Source organism: Pangasianodon hypophthalmus, chromosome 21 (genome assembly GCF_027358585.1).
Source record: "Pangasianodon hypophthalmus isolate fPanHyp1 chromosome 21, fPanHyp1.pri, whole genome shotgun sequence".
Classification (NCBI taxonomy): domain Eukaryota; kingdom Metazoa; phylum Chordata; class Actinopteri; order Siluriformes; family Pangasiidae; genus Pangasianodon; species Pangasianodon hypophthalmus.
The window spans coordinates 5,273,370-5,295,321 of NC_069730.1; the positions used below are offsets into that span (position 1 = coordinate 5,273,370).

At 38.2% G+C, this 21,952-nt stretch overlaps 1 protein-coding gene across 1 annotated transcript; it reads right to left on the reverse strand.

Moving 5' to 3' along the window:
* Window positions 1-597: 597 nt before the first annotated feature.
* smc4 (structural maintenance of chromosomes 4) lies at window positions 598-21,892 on the reverse strand. Its single transcript, XM_034297748.2, has 24 exons — window positions 21,677-21,892; window positions 19,985-20,135; window positions 19,150-19,328; window positions 18,164-18,355; window positions 16,873-17,049; window positions 15,181-15,345; window positions 12,610-12,737; window positions 11,389-11,529; window positions 10,936-11,086; window positions 9,422-9,586; window positions 9,082-9,315; window positions 8,712-8,897; window positions 8,448-8,609; window positions 7,782-8,007; window positions 7,592-7,671; window positions 7,353-7,505; window positions 7,047-7,173; window positions 6,646-6,835; window positions 4,427-4,571; window positions 3,425-3,598; window positions 3,112-3,294; window positions 2,242-2,474; window positions 1,624-1,807; window positions 598-1,153 (listed from the first exon to the last, which is right to left on the reverse strand). Exons 2-24 carry the CDS (start codon window positions 20,124-20,126, stop codon window positions 989-991), a joined length of 3,882 nt encoding a protein of 1,293 aa, XP_034153639.2. The 5' UTR covers window positions 20,127-20,135; window positions 21,677-21,892; the 3' UTR covers window positions 598-988.
* Between the last annotated feature and the right edge of the window lie 60 nt (window positions 21,893-21,952).

Genomic DNA, 21,952 nt, shown 5'->3' on the forward strand with positions numbered 1-21,952 from the left:
AGCTGTAGCATAAAATTCACCCTCCGCAAAACTCAGTGCACTGCAGGGAAAGGACATGGGCCATGAAAGATCTGGGTGCATTTATTGCTTTTGAATACTTTTGCCTTGTGCCGAGCTTATCTAGGTCAATTTTGAACAGTGACATCTAAAACCTCACTCTTCTGAGCCAGTGCAAACCAAGAAGGAAGGGGAAAAACAAACAAAAAGAAAACAAAAAAAAAAGGAGGAGCAGCTCATTAAGTAATGGTCACACTGGGCTTCTGCCCGTTTCTTCCTGCTGCTTCACACCCATGTTTAAAAAAAAAACAAAAAAAAAAACAACCCGAGCCTGTTTCTCGCTGCCCGCCAGGCTTTTCATGTTAACAGTACTGGCACCTCTGAGAGTGACGGTCACAGAACAAGAGCAATTGAACAATAATGTTCACGATGTTTACAGACATTGGCAACATTAGATCACGTAGAGCAAAAAATAACCTGATATCTGGTTTGTTTAAAGTGGCATTTACAAACAAGTGAAGAGTGAAACAAGGCTTCTGTAAACCCTGCCCCAGAGACAGATTTCCATTTCAGTGCCTCCCTACATGAAACGGTTTGTGATTATGAAATAACAGATCATGATCAAAGTAAGCTTATTCATATAATTAGTTTATAATAATGCCAGTACTTCACAAAGCCAGTTCACATGTGCAGTACTTCAGCATACTACTTAAATTCTAGTTTAGATTTTATCTGTACATAGTTTAAATGTGTGCTACAAGCAACAGACTCAAAAGGAAAGTACACATTTAAATTCATGTTTTATATAAAGTTTAATAGTATAAACAGCAGCATTTGTAGTAAGGTTAAATTGCTTTAACCTGCACAGGAGAAAATAATAAAAAAAAAATAAAAATAGATGTGATCATGTGGAAACAGGTGCAAGAGAAAAAGATTTAAGAGCGATCAACACAGACAAAGACAACAGAAGTCCAAGGATATATTTGTTGTTTTATCCTGATGCAACTTCAATGTCTTTGAGGACAATGGTTTTGGGGTTGATTCCCACGTTTTTAGTGGTGTTGTGTGTTTTGTAGATGCCAATCAGGCGGTCAGCCATCTCAAACATGTTGTTCCTCAGAGAGATGATTATGAACTGCGCATTCTTGGTTTGTTCCTGATAGGAGTGACAAAAGAAAGATAGAAAATGTCATTTTGAAGGCATGGGCTATTAATGCTTTAAACAAGCATGAGGAAATAAAAAAAATTTGAAGCAATGTTTCTTTCAAATGTTAAGCCAAGCTTTAATCTGCTTGAACTCAGATACAAGGATATAAAACATCACTATTATGACAGTAGTGCCGTATGTTAACCTGTGCCAAATGTGAGCTAGATGACTAACAGTGACCAAGCCAGCTAGCGTTTCGAGATGGTGAAAGGTTGTGGGGACTTTTTGTGGGGACATAGCTTTTTGCATTTTTGATTTCTGCAATTTTAGTAGTTCAATAGACATGAAAAGATTAAAACAACAAACATTAAACAATTAATTTAAACAGTTAAAGGTTTAAAACAAAATGTTCTGGGATACTTTAATAGAACACTGGAACACTAAATCCTCAAAATGGGAAGATGACAAAGAAAACTCACATATATGTAACAGGCCACAATGGACACATTCTTGAAATCCAGAGCAGCGTCTATCTCGTCCATGAAGTACAGAGGTGTGGGCTTGAAGTGGTGCAGCGCGAAGACCAAAGCCAAAGAGCTCAGAGTCTTCTCTCCTCCAGACAAGTTATAGATTTTCTTCCAGCTCTTCTTAGGAGGACGCACACTGAGAAAGGAGAGGAATTTATTTAGTGAATTTTCACAGATTATTAATTTTTCATTTTAAAAATAAACTATTGTAATTATGCTGACTTTTGGCATGACACCCAGGTTGGCCATGTGAAATACTGAGTTATGATGACAAGTTGAGTAATGATGCTAATGTAAAATGCTTATGAGTCCTGCACAGTTCTGTGTTTGTACAGAAAAAGCTATTTTTTTTTTTTTTTTTTGGATGAACAGTCGATGGGGGGGGGGGGGGGGGGGGGGGGGGGACCTTTGCGGCCACAATTTAACTTTGATTTGAGATAATTGAGCACTTTCAACCCAATGCTCAACACTCAGATCAGCCGATGAAAGCCTTAAACACTGAGCCACCTCTGCTCCATATGTAAAACATGTGCAGGAAGTTACATTCCTGAGTCTCTCTGGTGTTCCTACCTAAACATGATGCCCTCAGAGAAAGGGTCCAGGCTGTCCACAAGCTCCAGCTCAGCATCACCCCCCAGTGTCAGCATCTGGTAGTTCTCCTTCAGCTTGTTGGTAATGATGTTAAAGCCAGCCATGAACTCGTTCAGTCTCTGTTTCCGCAGGTCCTCGCAGCTCCTCTTGAAGTTGTCTCTCTGGGTGGTAATCTCATCCAGCTCAGCTACTCTCTGCAAATAAAGCTCCTCCTGCATGTACACACACAAACATGTTAGAGACTGCAGCAAATCTGCACAAACGACTGGAGTTTCATGTGTCAACTCAAATGCGTCCTCCTCCTTCTGGACTGCATGGGACACAGCTGTACTGAAAACCCTTTGGGTGTGTAATCTGCTACTGTTGTAAATGCGTTATATTGCTACCTCTGCTGCTGCTCCTAACATGTTCAAAACTTTATAATACATGATGACTATAAAACACACGGAGGAACATGGCATGCTGGCCAGAAATATACAAAACAACAAATTATTTCTGGCTGCATACTGCAGTGCTAGTTTGATTTTCTTTTCAAATCAAAACCACTCTCTTTCAGCTTACAACAACATGATAAATACTGGAAAAGAGATTTTTATCTGAAAGTTGTTCTCAGAAACAAGGATTTGATCTTTTTTTTCCCCTTAGATAATTTTCACCATCAGCTTGTATGTTTTAAATGGTCGATTAATACCGTGATATTTTTAAACTGGATTATCACACTGTGAAAATTTCAAAGGGTAACCCCCTATTCAGGAAATTTCTGCATTTATGATTTGTGCTTTAACATTTGCAAGAGAGATAGCAAAAACAATGGAGATCACTGCTATATTCAAAACAAGGTCCACGTACCTTCTTCTTAAACTCTGCTATAGCTCCCAGGTTGGGCTTCATCTGGGCACAGCGATCCTCCAAAAGAGCAATCTCGTTTTTGATGACATCTGGGCTTTTAATGGCCTCCAACTGCTCTGTGGTCAGCTTAGGCAGTTCCTCTGCTGGTTTATCATCAATCGAGTGCAGAGCAAGCTTTGTGGACTGAGGAGGAAGGAAAGAATAAATTACAACAATAAATTACTGTAATATTTAGACAGAACCACAAGTCTGGGAAGAGTTTACGCAATTGGACAAATAGAAAGCTGTTAAGTTACCTAGTCCAAGTGCATACCTCTTTTTCCCAGTGTTTGATCTTATTCTGACACTCAGCGATGGCTGTGTCGATTTGCTCCACTTTCAGCCGAACATTCAGCGACTCTTTCTGCAGAGCGTGCTCTTGTTCCTGAAGAGCCTTGATCTCCTGCAAGACCCCCCGATGCTGTTCCTGCACCTCAGGCATCGCCTCCTACAGGGGAGGTAGATCATACACATGGTCAGCACTAACGGTAAGTGTGAAAGCTCTAGCGTGCGGCCCAGTCCCATATTTTGGTTGCCCAGGCTAAATAATTAGTTACAGTCTAAGGGAAATGAACGAGCATATGATCATTATCCTCTTATAACAAAGTTTAATGTAGCACATCTTGTTTGCATCCGACGAAAGGTCAGCTAGTCTTTGTCCAACATTTTGGCTGTGAGCTGTGGTGTCCTGTCATTGCAAGTAAAATATTAAAGTCTGGCTATTTTTAACCATGAAGTGAACATATGTAGTAAGCAGGGCAGTTATTTGATGGGTTTGTACAGCATAGTATTTTGTTTCATCAGTGTTTCCAAATGCCTGCGTGTTCCTGATTCTGAAAAGATTGTCCGTTGTCCGTGCATGCTAATTAATCCGCTTAGTTAAAGCCATTCATATTTTAAAAAACAGATTTCGACAAAGCCAGTGCATGTATTGCAGCAGGCTTTGGGATTCAGGCACATGCTCAGAAGTTACAGCATCAAGGTGCATCGCATCACCCCAGATAAGAAAACTAATAGCTTGCACTGGGTACCTGGGCTACTGAATTGACAAAACAACTAAGTACCTTTTTTTTCTGTGTTTCAATTTAGATTAATTTTTTGCTTGGTTTGTTCACTACAAATTTCAGAAGCAGGGCTTCAGTGGCCGTATATCGAATAAGTATTTTCCCTCCATAATTCAAACTCACAAATACTATAATTAACAATATTTAAAATGAAGAGATAGACCTTTTTTATGATGTAAGCTATATGTTAATACATGTGCACAGCTACATACCTCAGCCTCCTGGCAGGACTTCATGATCTCTCCTGCTTGATCCTCCAGTTTCTTCAGCTGCTCTGTGAGCTCCTCCATTAATTTCTCATTCTCTGCAATCTCAGTTTCCAGTCGCGTAACCGTCTCCTCTGCCTTTTTCAGATTACTGTCAAGAAAACAATGGGGTTCGTTGAAGTAACAGTCAAAACTGCTTATTTTATTACTTGATGCAAGTTGCTTAAATTTGAAATGGTGAAAAATGGTAGCTTTCCTATAAGAGAACATACTGACCATTCTTAGCCTGTGTTCTAGCACAATATGCCCATCAAAAACAGTTTAAATTTAGTGCTGCCCTGAATAAGCTCTCTCGCGTAACGTTTACATAAAGTCCACAAGACACAGTAATAACTGAATTTACACAAATGAACCAGTTCAAAAGTTTACATACACTTGTTTATGTTTTCATGAGTCTCTTGTTTGTCCTGAGCAGTTAAACTGCCCACTGTTCTTCAGAACAATCCTCCAGGTCCTGCACATTCTTTGCTTTTCTAGCATCTTTTGCATATTTGACCCCTTTCCAACTTTGGCTATATGATGTTGAGATCCATCTTTTCACACTGAGGACAACTGAGGGACTCGTACACAACTATTACAAAAGGTCTAAACATTCACTGATGCAAGAATGCAACATGATACATTAAGAGCCAGGGGGTGTACACTTTTAAACAGGATGATTGGTGTAAATTGTTTTTTTAAAAGATCTTTTTTTTTCCATTTAGTTCTGCCCTTCAGAAGCTACACAAGATATTTACATGTTTCCCAGAAGACAAAGTAATAATTTACACCAATCATCCTGTTCAAAAGTTTACACGCCCTGGATTTTAATGTCGTGTGTTGCCTTTTTGAGCATCAGTGAATGTTTGCACCTTTTGTAATAGTTGTGTATGAGTACTTCAGTTGTCGTAAGTAAAATGTATGTAAACTTGTAAGGTGTATGTAAACTTGTGACCCCAACTGTATATACAGTGGCAACACATGTTCATAATCTGGCCTTTTGCAGGTTATATTCACTAACCCAGTGCATAAAATAATAATTGCCCTACACCCTGCCTACACTGACACTTGTCAATTAGGTGTCAAAGTGCGGCTGTCTCATCACTTCTGGTGTAAAATACGCTTAAAAATAAGCATATTCACAGTGACACTCCTGCGGATGATTACCACATCTGGAAGATAGGCTTTATCTAACAAATACTGGAAAACACGTCATTAATCCGTGGAGTTTTCACTCCAATAATTCTGTTCATTATTTCTGCCTGTGAGTCTATCACTGGGCTTAACATGTCTATCCTCCAAGTGCACCTACTTTAACAGAGCTCAGAGGTTTGTTGTGAGGAAATCCTAAAATGTACTGTTGCTGGTAGAATGCTTGTTTTGACTATGTAATTGTATATTTTTATTTTTTGGTGGCAATAATAGTTATTAAATTGCAATAAAGCAACTTCAGGTGTTAAATCCTTTGCCTGGCAGTGTATTTAAGGACCTAATTTGCCTAGTAATTTACAGTGTCTGCTCAACCCATCCATAAACATTCATAGCATAGATAAACTTGTGAGCAGTTAAAGTGAGCAACGTGTACATTTTAGTGCTTCTCCGCCAAACAATGGAGCTTGCCATGGCTGGGCAATAAATCCAAACCCAGGACTGTCCATTTCCTGGCAGAGCGCACGTGTCTGGTTTCCATCACATAACCTCCAGAGAAACTCCTACTACTTTCATGGGTATAGTTTTCAGGTGGCACTAGTAGTAGTTTATAAAAATTTAAAAAAAAAAAAAAAAAAAAAAAAAAAAAAAAAAAAAACTTTGTGACTTTCTGTGGATTAATCTCTTTTTAAAAAGAAAAAGAAAAAAAAAAGTTAAGACGTTGGTTGAGATTTGCCCTAACTAGATGATGTCTGATTGTACTTCACAGGGAACACATACAAGATCAAGCTAAATAGTAACATTAAATTGCTGTTACCAATATGTTGCCTCGTTTTAGCTCTACCCGTACGTAGTGGCTTGGCTTGCACCACCTGGGCAAGAACGGTAACCAAATTCAGCACATGTATGGCTTGGCGGTTGAAAGGACAACAATGAGGAGGATTATGGGTAATCTGCTGAGTCAAGACACTGTTTGGTGGAAAAACACAATTAGTCACCCTTTTCCACAAGTTTCAGCAGAGGGAAAGTTCACGTACCGTCCTGCCGTCTTGATAGCCACTTGGGCTTTGGTGATTGCTGATGAACACTCATCAAGCTCTTTGTTGATCTTATCCAGTTTATCCTGTTGGGCCTTCAACTTATGGCTGTTGATGTCCACAATTAGGTTGTGGAGTCGTTTCACCTCAGCTTCAACCTTTCCTGCCTTGCTGGATGCAGCCTCATAATCTTTTAAGAGACAACAGATCAAACCTACTTTTAGCCTGAGGAATGCTGCATTCATCAAGCACAGCTCAGAAGCTTTTGTCCTGCAGGTCCACAGCACTTTTGCTGTGGTACTCCCTGATGCATGTTAAAGTACCACTGTGACTTTGACAATACAATTTTATTAAAATGAGGTCTCACTGTACAAATGCATATCATCACACAGCAATCTTACTTTTCTTGAAGGCTTCCAGGTTTTTCTCCATCTGTTTTTGCTTGGCTTTGTCTGGGGCAGCAGCAATAACATTTGCTTCCAGCTCCTTTATCTGAGACTTCAGGTGAATCTCTTGCTCCTCAAGACTCTATAGAATAACACAGTTATAAAAGTGCATTGCTTTGTGGAAAACTGCGCTGTCCTTCATGCAGTGGTGTGTTTTGATTAAAATGCACAGAGATGTTAAGATAACACGAGTATGTGTTCTTTCCTTTTAAAGCTGTCAAGCGTTCAGCGAGCCTTTTGGAGGTGTGTATTTTGGCTGACCTGAATGCTGGCTGTGTATTTCTCCAACGTGTTCTTCATGTCTCTGAGCTCCTGTCTCTGTTTGTGCACACTCTCCTCAAGCTGCTGTTTCCTTTGCTGCCAGCCCTGCAGCTGCGCCACCTTCTCCTTTAATGCACTCTCCATTTTGTCCAGCTACACACACAGATACAGATGCATGAGGATGTGGTAGAAAAGTGGTCTAAAATGTGCAACAGATGGAGTCGGGTTCATGATCTCACCTGTTCCTGTGTGACTTCAGTGCCAATAGAAGAGCCCATTCTCCCTTTCATTACACGCCCTCCTCCTCCCGTCATAGTGCCTGAGGGTGAGTGCACAAATTGTCGTAAGAGAAAATCAAATCCAAATAGTGTGCTTTTTTGGTATTTGATACAAGCATACTACAATCAACACAAATTTTTTTTTTTTTACCAGCCTGTTCGATGATCTGTCCCTGCAGAGTGACCACTCTCCAGCGTTTGTCTTTCTGGAAGGCCACTCTAGTCGCCTGCTCCAGGTCTTTAGCCACCAGGGTGTCTCTCAGGGCGAAGTAGAAGGCGGGACGGACGGAATCATCCTTTACTTTGACCATATCAAACAAACGGGGAATGTTCTCTGGTGTGGAGATGGCTCTCATGTTTTTCTCCCAGACCTTCATCTACGAAAATAATTAGTTTAGTCAAGTTAGTACAGATCAGTATTTATATTTACATAAAGAGCTTACACTGAGAGAAGTTATAGGTGTTTGAAGACAAGTAATGTGGGCAAGTAGTTTTGCCAATACTATTTATATTTACCCTTACCGATGCCAGTATGCTGAGGCTGATTAAGCAATTTGGTTTACAAGTGGACAAAGCTTGAGCACCCGGATTTCATGTCCAGGCTGTTATTTTTATTCATAGTTACCTGGCAGGCAGGCAGGCAGGTTTAACATCCAGAGAAAGAAAATAAATCCTGCTTCCTATTTATTTCTGCAAAACTAATTTGGTATGCATACACAAACACCTCAATGCCGTAACTATAGTGCTTGCTTTCAAATTCCACCGCCTGCTGCACTACACATTACCCAAGTACATTCATACAAAAAAGTATTTGTACCTTATCTAGACCAATGAAGGTCGCCACTCCAATATTCTGGGCCTTAAGGAAGGTGACACATTTCTGAGCTGTGTCAATGGTGTTCACCACAATGTTATCGAGTGCGCCACAACTTGATGAGATAGCAATGTCATATTTCTCCTCAATAGCTCCCAGATCACCCTGGAGTGAAACAGCATGAAAAGCTCTCAGTTATGCTTAAAGGCCAACACTTTAAATGCTCAAAAGGGAAACACTTGAACACTTTTGTATTATGTATCTCACCAGACGTCCCAGGATGCCAGGGATCTTGCCACTGCGTTTCTGCTGCATGAGTGCGTCAAGCACTTTGCCTCGGCTGCGGGTGGTGGACAGAGAGGACTTGGCCTCTTCAACCTTCTGCCTTATGTCCCTGACCATAGCCTGGGCCTCTCCATCCTGCTCAGAAATCTGCTTCAGCTCCTCTTCATCCTGCACACACACAATATTGGATTAAACACTAAAAAGCCTTTATGTGACAACTATAAATTTTCCCATAAACAAGTTTTGCTGATCATAGTATCCCCATTGTATCCCAGTCAAACTTCAGCAATTAGCTTTTTTAGTCAACTTTCAACTAATTCTGTAACACAAATATAAAACACTGTGCGCACACCTTTTTAAGCTCCTGCTCACACTTGGGAACTTTGACCTTCAGCTCTTTGATGGCAGCTCTTCTGTCTTTGAGTGTGTCAGCAGTTCCCTGTAGGGCCTCCTTAGCCTGGTTGAGCTGTGAAACGGCTGTGTTGTGCTGACTCAGGTAGATGTCCAGCTCTGACTGAGCTACGTCCATCTGCGAGCGGGTCTCATTCACAGCTTTACTTAGCTCCAGAAGCTCCTTCTCTTTTTGCTGAAGAAAAGAGGCAAAGTTTTACTTTAGCTTGACTGTTACATTCACATGACTGTAGCATTCTCCAAAGCATGTAGATTAAATTAAGTATCAGTTGATAGCAAACCTCCTTTTCCTGCTGCAAGCCACTGGTCTCCTCCTTCAGGCGCTCCATCACCTGGGCCAGAGCTGCTTCCTCCTTAACCTTCTCTTTCTCCAACATTTCTTTCTGGGCAGAAGCCTCTGTGATGATCTTTTCACTGCTGGCTGGAACGTTTTTCACTTCCTCCAACTGACGAGAGAGAGAGAGAGAGAGAATATCTTAAAGACTGATTATGCATCAATGTGGATCAACTTCCTCCAATTTTTCAAAAAGGTGTGTAGTAAGGCATTACATTTGCTCATCTGTTTGCATAACAGAATTAAAGTATGTAATCACAGTTTCACTGCAATATCTATTGAAATGTGGCAGACATTAAATCAAGAGGAAGGGGGAGAAAAAAAAAAAAAAAAATCCTCCAAACAGTTACAGAGCACAGCCCTAAAGAGGGAAACTCGGCTGCAATTGTTACATAAAGTCATACTTCACAGGCATCTCACAGAACACGGCACCCCAGGGAGCCAAACTGCCCTGCCTCCATGACCCCCGAAAATCTCACTCCTATTTATGACCAACGGATTGTTTTGGTTTTAAGAAAGCCTACGCAGGAGGGGAGGGATCGAGAAAGATAATGCAAAACAGTAGTAAAACTGTCACATCTTTTCAAACTTACTAGAACATGCAATGGTTTTGGTTTGTCCACAAACTCACAAGTCATAAATTAGACATTACAAACCAACAGTGATCATATTAAAATACAGTTTTATCCCTAGTTCATACACACTATAAGAACAATCTCAAGAGAAACAACCTCAAATGGTCATAGACATCTCTCACCTATTACCTAAAATGTTAATATTGTGTTTATTTATTTAAAAAAAAAAAAAGAAAAAAGTTTTAATTCACATGCTAACATTTGGCACTAAATGGAAAGAGAACAGCCAGACCAGGAACAAAAGAAGCAATTTTAAAACCCAGAAAGTTGGTTGCAAATTTTTTGCTCATTTGCATTTGCGAAGTGGCACTCTTACTCTGTTAGCTTTTCAGCAAAATATAAACCGCAATACCCTCTGGTGGCTCTGCCTCTTCCAATTCATAGTTCAGACTTAAGAGCAAAAAATACACACTTCATCTGTCAGTGTTTTTAGAACTTCTGTACAAGTATTAATAGCGCACTACACATCATTTGCAAAGCACTGCTCATTTTGATGTCATGACAGTTTCGTGCATCAGACGCAGATTCATTCAAGCCACTCGAACATGTGTCATGAGGAATAAGCACCACTGTGCTGATATCACAACTATAATAGGTGGTTTCTTTGGTCAGAAATATCATTGGTTGTAAATTGTATGTCAATTTAAACAATATTACATTCATACAATCCTGTTAACATTCAGACTAGAAACAGTGCTCATTAGCAACACACACACACAGCAGGCTATGTCTTATCTCCTAAAATCATGCACCAAATTTCTTTTTATAAAATACTTAATGCTCATACATATTTGAAGAACAAGCATCGCTCTATTATTACACACACCTTTTCCTTGTCCTTCTGCAGCTGTTTGTGGAGTTTCTTGGTCTTGTTCTTGGTGTGCTTGAGCTTCTCCCGCACCTCCACGTCCTGGAGGTCCAACTGGGTGAACTTCTCCTTCTGGCTCTCAATGAACTTGGTCAGCTTGCCCACTTTCCTGGAGAGACAACACAATCCTTGACTAAGCTGAGAAACTTGAGCTCTCAATGTGCCCATGTTACCATTTCGGTGAAAGCAGAGGGTGGGGTAATGAAGTGAATGTACAGGACAGGCAGTTCAACACACAATCCTTTTAGCTGTGGGAATACAAAAGAAACAATACATAGGGCCTACACCAGGAGCTAACTGATATACCAACTAAATATTGTCGTGATTGAGCTGCATCATGGGGACTTGCACAAACACACATGGGGGGGAAAAACCCAGAGGTCAAATGAGTCAGGCCCTTTGCGATCTTACTTCTCCACATTCTTCAGGGCTTCATTCTTCCCCTTCATTTCCTCTGTGAGCTGGTTGCTTTTTTCAGTCAGTCCCTTGGTGTCCTCCTGGATCTCTTGTTTTTCTGCTTCCTTTTCAGCCACACGCTGCTGCAAATCATGTCTAATTTACAAAAAGGAAAAAAAAGAAAACACTTGAAAAGAAAAGAAAAAAAAAAAAAAAAAACCTGTCGACCATCCTCAGTTGTAGACTTTCACGGCCTTGTAGGCCAATGAAAGAGCCATTATCATTCAGATATGATCTATTACCATTTTGATTAATGGAAATAATGTAATTAAAATATTTAACAGGTCTTAATGGATACTACACACTCTAAAGCCATGGGAAATAGCGGCCAGAAAGGTCAAAAGACAAAAACTTTTGTAAAGCATGTAAAGTTTGTGAAGAACAACTGAAGTGGCCTTTTTCTTTTTTTTTCGCTGTTGTCACGCTGTGTTCAAACATCTGGGACACCGGTTGCTGCACGCCTTGTACTTTTCTTTTGGCTAATAACGGCAACATACTTTCATTTGAAGTCAGAAATCATCATAAGAGAGAATACAGCTTAGAATCGTAGTTTTATTACCGTGATATTTCATGAAATTCACTGGACTTGCTCTTCAATCTTAGCCCTAAATGAATTAAATGGTAATTATTCAATATTGAATAATTAAATTGAATAATATTGAATATTTCAATAAATTCAATATTCAGTGTCCTGCCATTCGAAAGTTTCATGCATCATAATCACCCAAAATAATCGATTGTATTAGCCATTATCTTGGTCTTGTTGCTTCATAATTATAGATGTTTGTAATATGTTAATTTTATTAACACAAGATTTTATTAACACATGATGCCCATCACCCATTAGTGTTCTTATTGATCCTTAACATAGCCCCTAACAAATACTCAACATACTGCAATTCCCAGTTTCTGCCCTATTATGAGGGCAGTTTCACAGAAGAAGTGTAATCTCTGTGAATGCAGTCATAAACTCTAAGGGATTACAGTATTATGCCATCGGACTTTCAGTTTGTAACTCAGAGCAGCAGGATGCAGCAAATTAACAGCATTCAAATTTTAGGACTCAGGAGTAATTTACCAAGAGACCTAGAGCAAAATTATAGCTTTAGCTCTTCCCTTTTTGTCTTATAACTTTCCATCAGAACTTAAATTATTGAGTGTGCATGTGGGCCTTACACATAGAACTGGCAGAGTTGGCTTCTCTTCTTAAACATGTCATTCTCTAGGGTGAGAAATTCCACTGCTTTATTCTTTTCACCCTCCAGGGCGTTCTTCTCCTTCTCCACCAACTTCACGCGATTCAGCTGAAAATGCAGAAGCAAATGTGACTTAGACAGACCCTTTACATTTAATTAGACCATACTAAGGTTGGTCACAATGATCAAATAGTTGATTAGTTATCCAGCCATTTGATTAGGGAGGTTTGACTAATGGGTTTTTAAACCTAGATTCAAAAAGGTTCTTTCTTACTATAATTAATCAGCATCATATATTGAGGTCAAAATCATATTTTCTGCAATCATGGTACATGTGCTACATCTTTAGTCTAAGGCCACAAAAGACATCTGTCAATTTCAAAATGCAAATAACTCTGGATCAAGACCAAATAATATGGAAAACACCTCACAAACAGACATTCACACACAGTGACAAGATGTCTGCCATAGTGCTTTTTTAAAAATTAAAATTAAATAGAAATCTAAAGGGCGAAATGATGGTTTATTTTTTTTAGCTAAGGTTGCTGGATATTGTGGATTTGTTTTTTTGCAGTAGATTAAGGCAATTGTTCAGTTTTATAGTCTGACTGGATGCGCATACCTATAGCTAAAAATTATTTTAGCCAATTTTCAGTTATATTCCATGATAAACGATAATGTCAATATTTCTCTCATTTAAACAAATTAAATTACTATTATGCAATAGCAAAATTAAACAGCAAAAGAAATACAAATAACCAAATGTTCCCTGAACAATTATCCATTTTCCACCCTAGCATTACAGCAAACATTACTTCTCGAAATATCAGTCCATCTTCAACACATCTCATATATATATATATTTTTTTTATTCAAGTCCCTGAACATGCAGCTGGCCATGCAACAGGAATGGCACCATTATTTCCAATTTTTACTCTGTTCCGCTATTATGGACCTTTAAGGTCATTGTTCTGGCAAGAAGAGCTCCTGTGGTTAAAAATTTATGATTAACTGCACAGATCTTAAGACGAAGTGATACACACTGTACTTTAAGCACTGTTTTTTCCTTTATACACTTTTAGATAGTACAGAAGTACACTTGTGCCTTAAATTTGAAAAGTCAACAGTGGACACAGTCAGATCACACAAGCTGGATGTTAGATACATTACACGCCATACGATTTCCCAATATTTTCCCTGTGGTCATTTGCAATAATACAATTACATACCTAAAACCCTTGTAACAACTTTTAGGCAATTCCTTTGGAGATCCAGTTATTGTGCACAATTTATCAGTTACTGTTTTTGTGTTTTTACTTTAAACTTAGGGCCATCTATAACTCACTACAGTCATCCAGCACTACAACATTTAGATTAGACTTTAGTCTTCATTTTAAAGTCATTCACAATTTAACAGAATATTTTTTTTTTTTTAGCATAAATCCTTGTGACATTTTACCTTGTGTAATTTGTCTTGTGTGCCAAATGATCTACCCACACAAATGCTTTGCACACTTATTCAAAATTTATTTTGTATATTTAAGAGATTATATATTTATTTTAAAAATTATTTTATGAAACCATATGTACAAATTTCTATTCACTGCGTTTAACTTCTGAGGTGAAGTCAGCTGGATAATAAAAGCTAAACAATTTTAATTCTGAATTCCCACTGTAGGTACCACTTACAGTAATTAAATAATTTTAAAAAACAAATACAAATACTACAAACACCACTGCGCTCAGACACTTTATAACCTGAAGGCTTTGGGTATAATATTTTTTAACACCTAACTGTGATCTGAGCTTAATGGGAACAAGATCACCTCAGAGGGGCTCGCTGAAAATTATTGCTAATGCAAGGTGTAAATGGAGCTAATAAACCCTAGAAGCCCTAGAGTATAACATACATAGCAACAAGTACCTATGCCCCGTTTTTCATTTCCTCATGCTCAGCCTTTTAAGAAAGAAGCTTGTGGTGAGAAACAAGATGTCCATGACCAGAGAACTTTATCAAAAACATCAGTAAAACATGGCAATATTATACACAATAAAAAAAATTAAATAAATCACACAAATCAAACATGGCATTGTAAGAAAAGAAAAGAGAAAAAAATAATAATAATCTTGCTCCCAAAATAAACAAGTACAGGAAGATACCATGTTCAGTATGTGAGTATCTTCAGCCAGAGACCTGAGAACCCAGCACTATGCAGACAACACCCTCTTACTAGAGCTAAACAATTCATAAATTAATTTTAGTGATTTTCACACTAATGTAGAGAAGATACTGCAGTCTAAATTCTGCCATATTTAACCATATAAGTTGATGTAAAAATGTAATGTAATATAAAATATAATAATATATAATGTAATATAAAACTGATCTGGCTTACTGTAACAACAGCAGGGTCTCCTTTTCTACCACTAACTAAACTCTAATTGTTCACACCTAAAATATTCCCCACATGATTTTCTTAGACTGAAAGCATAAACACAAACAGTGTAAGAATGAATCACTTAAGAGGTTCAAGCAGGTGTTTCCTCTCACCTTTTCCCCTCTCTGCTCATTTAGTAGCTCCACTCGTCTGCACAGCGTGTTGATGGGCTCTTTGAGTCGGCAGGAGCCAATGATGTCCTCCAGGTATTCCAGCATGCCTTCATCATGCTCCGTCTGGCCTTTGGGCTTCATCATCGCAATCTGCTCCACTTCTCCCTGATGAAAATAAGCAGTCACACACACACACACACCCCTTAGACTAGTTCAGCCTTCTCTCTATCTGTCACAAGTTAACAAATAGGGCTAAATATATAAGAACTGGTATAACTAGAGGCTGTTGAAGGTTGAGGTTTAAAAATGTATAAAATAGATTTAAACTGTTGATTCAAGTGCATAAAAACCTTCCTTCATTGGCAAAATCAAAAATTCAAACCATTGCAATTTTAAATATGCCAAACCATGCATGTCAAGACTATTTAAAAAATAAATAAATAAATAAATAATAATATTTATTATTATTATTATTATTATTATTATTATTATTATTATTATTATTAATAATAAACACAAACAGGAAATCTGATATCTGCACTTTCCACAAGCCAGCTGAGTCAAATCCTGGACTAAAATGATTTTTGCCATAAAGAATTTAAAATATTTCTCTAAACTAAGGCTCAGTATGAACCTTAGTTTAGAGAAACTAACTTTAACTAACCTCATAAAGAAACAGGTGTGAATGTATTTCAGTGTAACAGGAGCAAACACAGATAAAACAAAGATAAAGGAAAAGAAATACGACAGATGAACACACACAAATAAATTATTATAAATGATAAGTGCATAAGACCATATGGTGTACAGAACAAATCAGTCATAGGATTTTCCTCACCCACATCAATGCAATTAATCTACATTATTTATGCATATTAATAAATTAACGTTGATGCAGGAAAACACTAATACAAAATAATTATCCAGAATAATACAAACTGCTGAGGGGCAGTAGACCATTAAACTCACAATAACAGCATACTTAGAACAAGCTCAACAAAAAGCAATATTTCATTGCTCACCAAAAAATTCTAAAATAAACTAATGTAAAAAAATTATACATATATAAAAAAAAAAAAAAAAAAAAAAAAAAAAATCAGACACAGAACAAATGAAATAAATGTAAAAAATAATAATAACAATAATAATAATGATAATGGCCACAAGGCAGTATTGAAATACAGCTGAAAGGAAAAAAACTGAATGAGTGTGCATGACCCTGCCTCACTGAAGCAGCACAAGTAATATTGGGGTTAGACTGTATTTTCTCACACACCAATATTTACGTGCTGCTAAAGTGGGGAAGGCATAAAGCAGAATTGTTGACCTCTGACCTTAATTGGATAGTTCAGATGAAATACCAAATGATTTTTTTTCTCAAAATGCAGCAGTGGCTCCGGTTTTGCAATCCCCTTAAAACTCTAAAGCAGCAAATTATGGTTTGCACCTTTTTGGCAATGTTGAAAACCATGATGCGCTGCTATAGCAGTCTAAGGTCTGGTGTCATGTCAGCTGCGGTCCCGCTTAACTAACTATTTATTAACCTAATGTTTTAAAATTGAAAAGTTGCCCTTACATAAAGAGGGCAGGAAAGGTCAGCAGCAAGAGGAGATAAAATAATAATGGCATGGGTTAAACACAACTTATGTATAAAGAAAAACTGAAATACATTTTAGAGAACAGACTTGTTACCTGTAGAATGAGAAATCGGTTGTGGTCAAGGTCAATGCCATGGCTACGGAGCAAAATTCCAACATCTTTGAAGGTTGCCTTTTTGCCATTGATGTGGTAGGATGAGGAATTATCTTTACCGGCAGTTCTTGAAACGTAAAACTTGCTGTCAGGGATGACATCGTAGTCATCTCCTTCCTGAAATGGGGGAGGGGCACAGAAACAGCAGCACAGCTATTCAGCACATGCAGCAAACAGCCCAAATTACTGGTCCAGCTGCATTAAACATAGTAAAGTACAGAAATGCCGGCACCAGATCCCCTGTCAGACACACATTCACCATGACTGCTCATTTGCATCTACCAAAGAAAATCGTGTGTGTGTGTATATGAGAGAGAGAGAGAGAGAGAGAGAGAGAGAGAGAGAGAGAGACTATTTGACATTATTTTAAAGAAATAGAGGAGAGGGGAAGAAAAAAATAAAATAAAAAATAAAAAAAAAACAGGGGTGGGGTGGGGGGAGTCTTGCCAGATCCTTATAAGCAAATAATCCAGGGGGAAGTGTGGAGCTCATTGTAGTGTGACCGACACAGTAGCAATGAGCATAAACACACACGAACACCATATCTAAAAATAAAAATGTGCTGTTCAGGGCCTCTTTTATATAAAGTAAATCAATAAATTGCATCATCAAAATAATAGATTATTTAAAAATAATGTTTAAATATTTAATCCTGTATTAGTTTAAATATCTGTTTTTTTCTCATATTGTCCTACTCACTTCTATCAAATTATTCTTCCTGTTCATTTTTGAGAACACCACTAGGTCCAATAGCAAGAAATAAATCCCCACAAATTTACCCAAATTCGCAGCAAAATTCAGATAGGTTCTTCAAAACAAACAAAAACACAAAAAAAAGTCTATTAATGAGCCACATGACTGCACACACAAACCACTATTTTCACAATAAACAAACAAATAAGTAAATAAATAAATAAATGTAGAGCACCACAGCTAACTTACAGTCTTGTGCATTTAACTGCTTTGAGTCTACACCAACATTTATCAGCTGATTTCTTAAATTTAAAAATCACAAAATACACTACACTTGAAACTACAGATGTCAGGTTAAGAGAGAGAGGTACTAACAATTAAAATAAAATCACAGCATACTGCTAGCTAAATAAAATATGCAATGTGAACAGTTGCTGTGTCATAAGGAAATACAACATATTACCATTGTGTGTGTGTGTGTATGTAAAAATGTATAAATATATGTGTATAGTATATGTATATATTTGTTTGTTTTTACCTTGTCGATAATCTTCTGAAAGTGCACCTCTACAGTGCAGCTCTGGATGTCCTTGTGCCCGTCAGAACTGTGAATAAGCACAGACAGCTTTTTGGACCTGATTTTTTGCGCTCTGTATCCAAATACGAAGAGCATCGAGTCGATCACGTTGGATTTCCCGCTGCCGTTTGGACCGATGATACAGGAAAAGCGCTGGAAATTGAGAAAAGGAAAGGGATTAAAAACATGTTCTGTTTTTAAGAACATAAATTAAATAAATAAATAAAATCTTGATGTCTATGAGGATGCCTAATATCTTTTGAGCCAGGGAGCCTTTAAGCTGTAAAATAAATTCCACCCCTCGGGATTGATGTATTTTATGAATATATTAAATTATTAGGCTAATTATTCAAATTTGTACAATTCAAATTAGTCTATTTATTGGAGCCAGCTTTGAGTGTTCGATCCCTGACCTTTCCACTGGCATTATTTACAAGACTGCTTGTTTTTTTTCTGAGGGTTGGGTTAAACTCTTTCAATTCATTTGTCCAGTCAAACCAGACAACTAGACAACTTCAATAATAAGTGCAATTACTTTGGTAATGCTGGGTTGTGATTTCCACCACTAAATAAAACAAACAAATAAATAAAATAGCAGATCCCTTGGCTATGCTTCAAGGAGTCCTGAGGGTCTCTGAGCCACATTTGAGAACCAGAGGTGTAAAAAATTAACATTCAACCTTCACCAATACAATACAATATACTGTACAGCGAGTAGTAAGGACAAACCAAAATGGAGGGTGAGATATGAAGTGAGAAAATACACTGGTGAGGAAACTGATCATGAGACTAGGCAGAATGAGTGTCCATGATTACTGAGTGTGGCCAGACTGTTTAACTTCATCACACACACCTACTACATTTTAATACCAACAAACTAAAACTGTTACCTATAAACATTTAGTTCACCAGAAGAGTCAGTGGTGTAATAAACTGCGTTATTGTACCTTATGGAAAGGCCCTAGGATCTGCTCCCCGGCGTATGATTTGAAGTTCCGATTGACGATGTGCGTGATCATGAGGCGGGGAGCGCCCGGTTCGTTGGTCATCGCGGGGGGTGGGGGTGGAGGGATGCTACCGAGAATCTCCTCCAGGCTCCGGTTATCCACCGCCTCACCAGCGGCATCTGCACCGGGGAGGAGGGGGACAAGGGGCAACTTTTATTCCGCACCATTCAAAACCATTCAATTTCGTGTGTAGAAGCGCGAGTTGGGGGAGGGGAGCACAAACAAAACAAAAACAAACAAAACAGGCAAAGTGGAGGAAAAAGGAGTCGGGAAGTTAAATACTGCACTTACATGTAAAGTGTTAATCAGTGCTTTAACGTGTAAAAAAAAAAAAAAAATCGGGTTTAAAAAAAAAAAAAAAAAAAAAAAAAAAAAAAAAAAAAAGTATAGCGACTTCTGATTATTAATATAAACATGCACATTAGCACCGGGGCTTCGCAAAAGTTTTCCTAAGTAGTGTCAAGCACTGTTTCTGAAATAAAAATATTCTTAAAGTTAGATTATTATATTGTCTGAGGCTGGTCGCTCATCACTGTGAACTTCTTTCAGACAAAAAGACAGTCGAGCAGTTTGAAAGGCAGTAATCTTTGTCTTGTTTAACTAATGAGACGCAGCTTATTTTCTCACTTAAATAGACCAGCGACTGTGCAACAATAATGACACATCACTCAAATCAGACCCCAAAACTATTTCCACACGATCACCATGTCGCAAAAGTTCAGCCTGTGGCAAAACAAGTCCTTCTGCTTAGAATAAATAACCCTTTGTTTCTTACCATTAGTCTGCGGTGCGTCCTGATCATCTGCGTGCACTTCTCCATGAGGCTTTATTTCCTTCATCTCATCATCACCGTCATCCTGCGACCCTTTCCCCCGGGGCTTCGCAGCCGAGGAGCTTTTAGTCGTTTTCGAGGGCATGCTACAAATCTGAAGGAAAAATATAACTGACAATCACGAGGAATAGATCCGAAAAGTCGATGCTCGATGTAGCCGGTGCTCATCCATCCTTTATCGGAATTATAAAAAAGTGGAAAAAAAAAGAAAAGAAAAAGGTGCACTCCGACAACAAAAGCATCCTTAGACATGGGACGTATTTTACGATGCATCGACTCGATTATTTTCTTGCACTCCATAACACACAGCAAACTTGGTTCTTTGTTTGTTGTCAGTGCACACAACCTACGTTCATGTAAAAAAAAAAAAAAAAAAAAAAAAAAGAGGGAAAAAAAAGCAACCGCAAGTTCTCCTTCACGAATAGGTTTTAAAAGTTGTCAGATATTAACCATGAAAAATAAGTAAAATAATAATGATAATAAAAAAATAAATTAAAAAATACGCGCGCATTACAACTTCCTTATAATTTGGTCTGACAAAAGTAATCAAAGCAGGCACGAGCCAAGTCTAATTCAAAAGTAGCGAATTCTCCACCCCACCCCGCAAAATATGGTTTTGTGTTGCATGATGGCCAACTACTATACACACACACACACACACACACACACTTGAGTGCTCAGACAAAGCGCGAGCTGCCACAACGACGAAAACACACATGGTGACGTTTCTCTGTCAACTCCAGGCAGGACGCACCAATGGACGCTGCCAAACACGCCATTTACATTAGCTAGCTACACTTACTGCCTCACACTGTCTACAAATCCGTTAAGAAGACATTTTGTAATCTCAGTAAGGAAATAATATAAATTATATATTATTATATACATGATACTGCTAGCTGTACGGGTAGGTGACACAACCTGCGTGCTCCAGCTCCCCTGTGAATGCAAGTCAGAAAACAGGGGAACATGGAGGTGTTGTGTGTGCGAGCTACAAAACAACTTTATGGCGACATTTTAAAAGTGTAACGGTCGCAGCTTCGCCAGCTAACAGCTCAAGAGCTGAAGTATTTTCTGACTTGGCCAGCTTTCGGATAGTTATGCAGTTATAGTATGCTAGTCAACCTGCCTACCTTCCTAGCTAGCTAAGGTTTGAGTATTTTTTTCCCCGAAAAATATTTAGAAACAACACTGACACAAAGAAAATATTTTTTGTGGACCAAGTAATGTAGATAACATAACCAAACAAAAGTTTGTTAAATAAGAAACAAAAACTCGACAAATATGGCTACTTAGTTGTGGTTATTAGCGTTTAGAAGAGGTAAAAGTCATGACTAACAGCTTAACTAGCCAAGCTAGTTGACTTTACTAAAAAACTACTGCTAGTTACAGCGATACTATCATTCATATATAACATTCCTTTCAGATGTACACACCTACTATACTACAAATTATACCACAAATTTCATACAGAAGCCGCCCATTATCAAGCGAAGTATCTAACACTACTTTAACACATCTCCTCAGTGTGAGTGTGTGTGTGAGTGTGTGTGTGTTGCTGCTAAGCAGATTTAATGGCTCTGGATGACGTTTATCTATCACCCCAGCTAACGTTAAATAAAAAAACCCGCTCACCTTTAATTTTCCGTCGAATAGTTTGGACTTCTATGGTGAGGATTCCCTGTGATAATCCACAAAAATGAAAATTGTGCAGCTTAATTTAAAAAATAAAAAAAAATTTAAAAAAATAAAGCGAAAATCCTGCCGTGTTAGTTTCCCCGACTCTGCTCAGGGGAAAAAACCCAACTTGAAAATGGCGCCTAAATTCGTTACAATCTGCCGCAAAGCATCATGGGAACCTCGGACTGTCCCGAGAGCACAAATTCAAAAAAGGGAGACTGCATGTGTGCG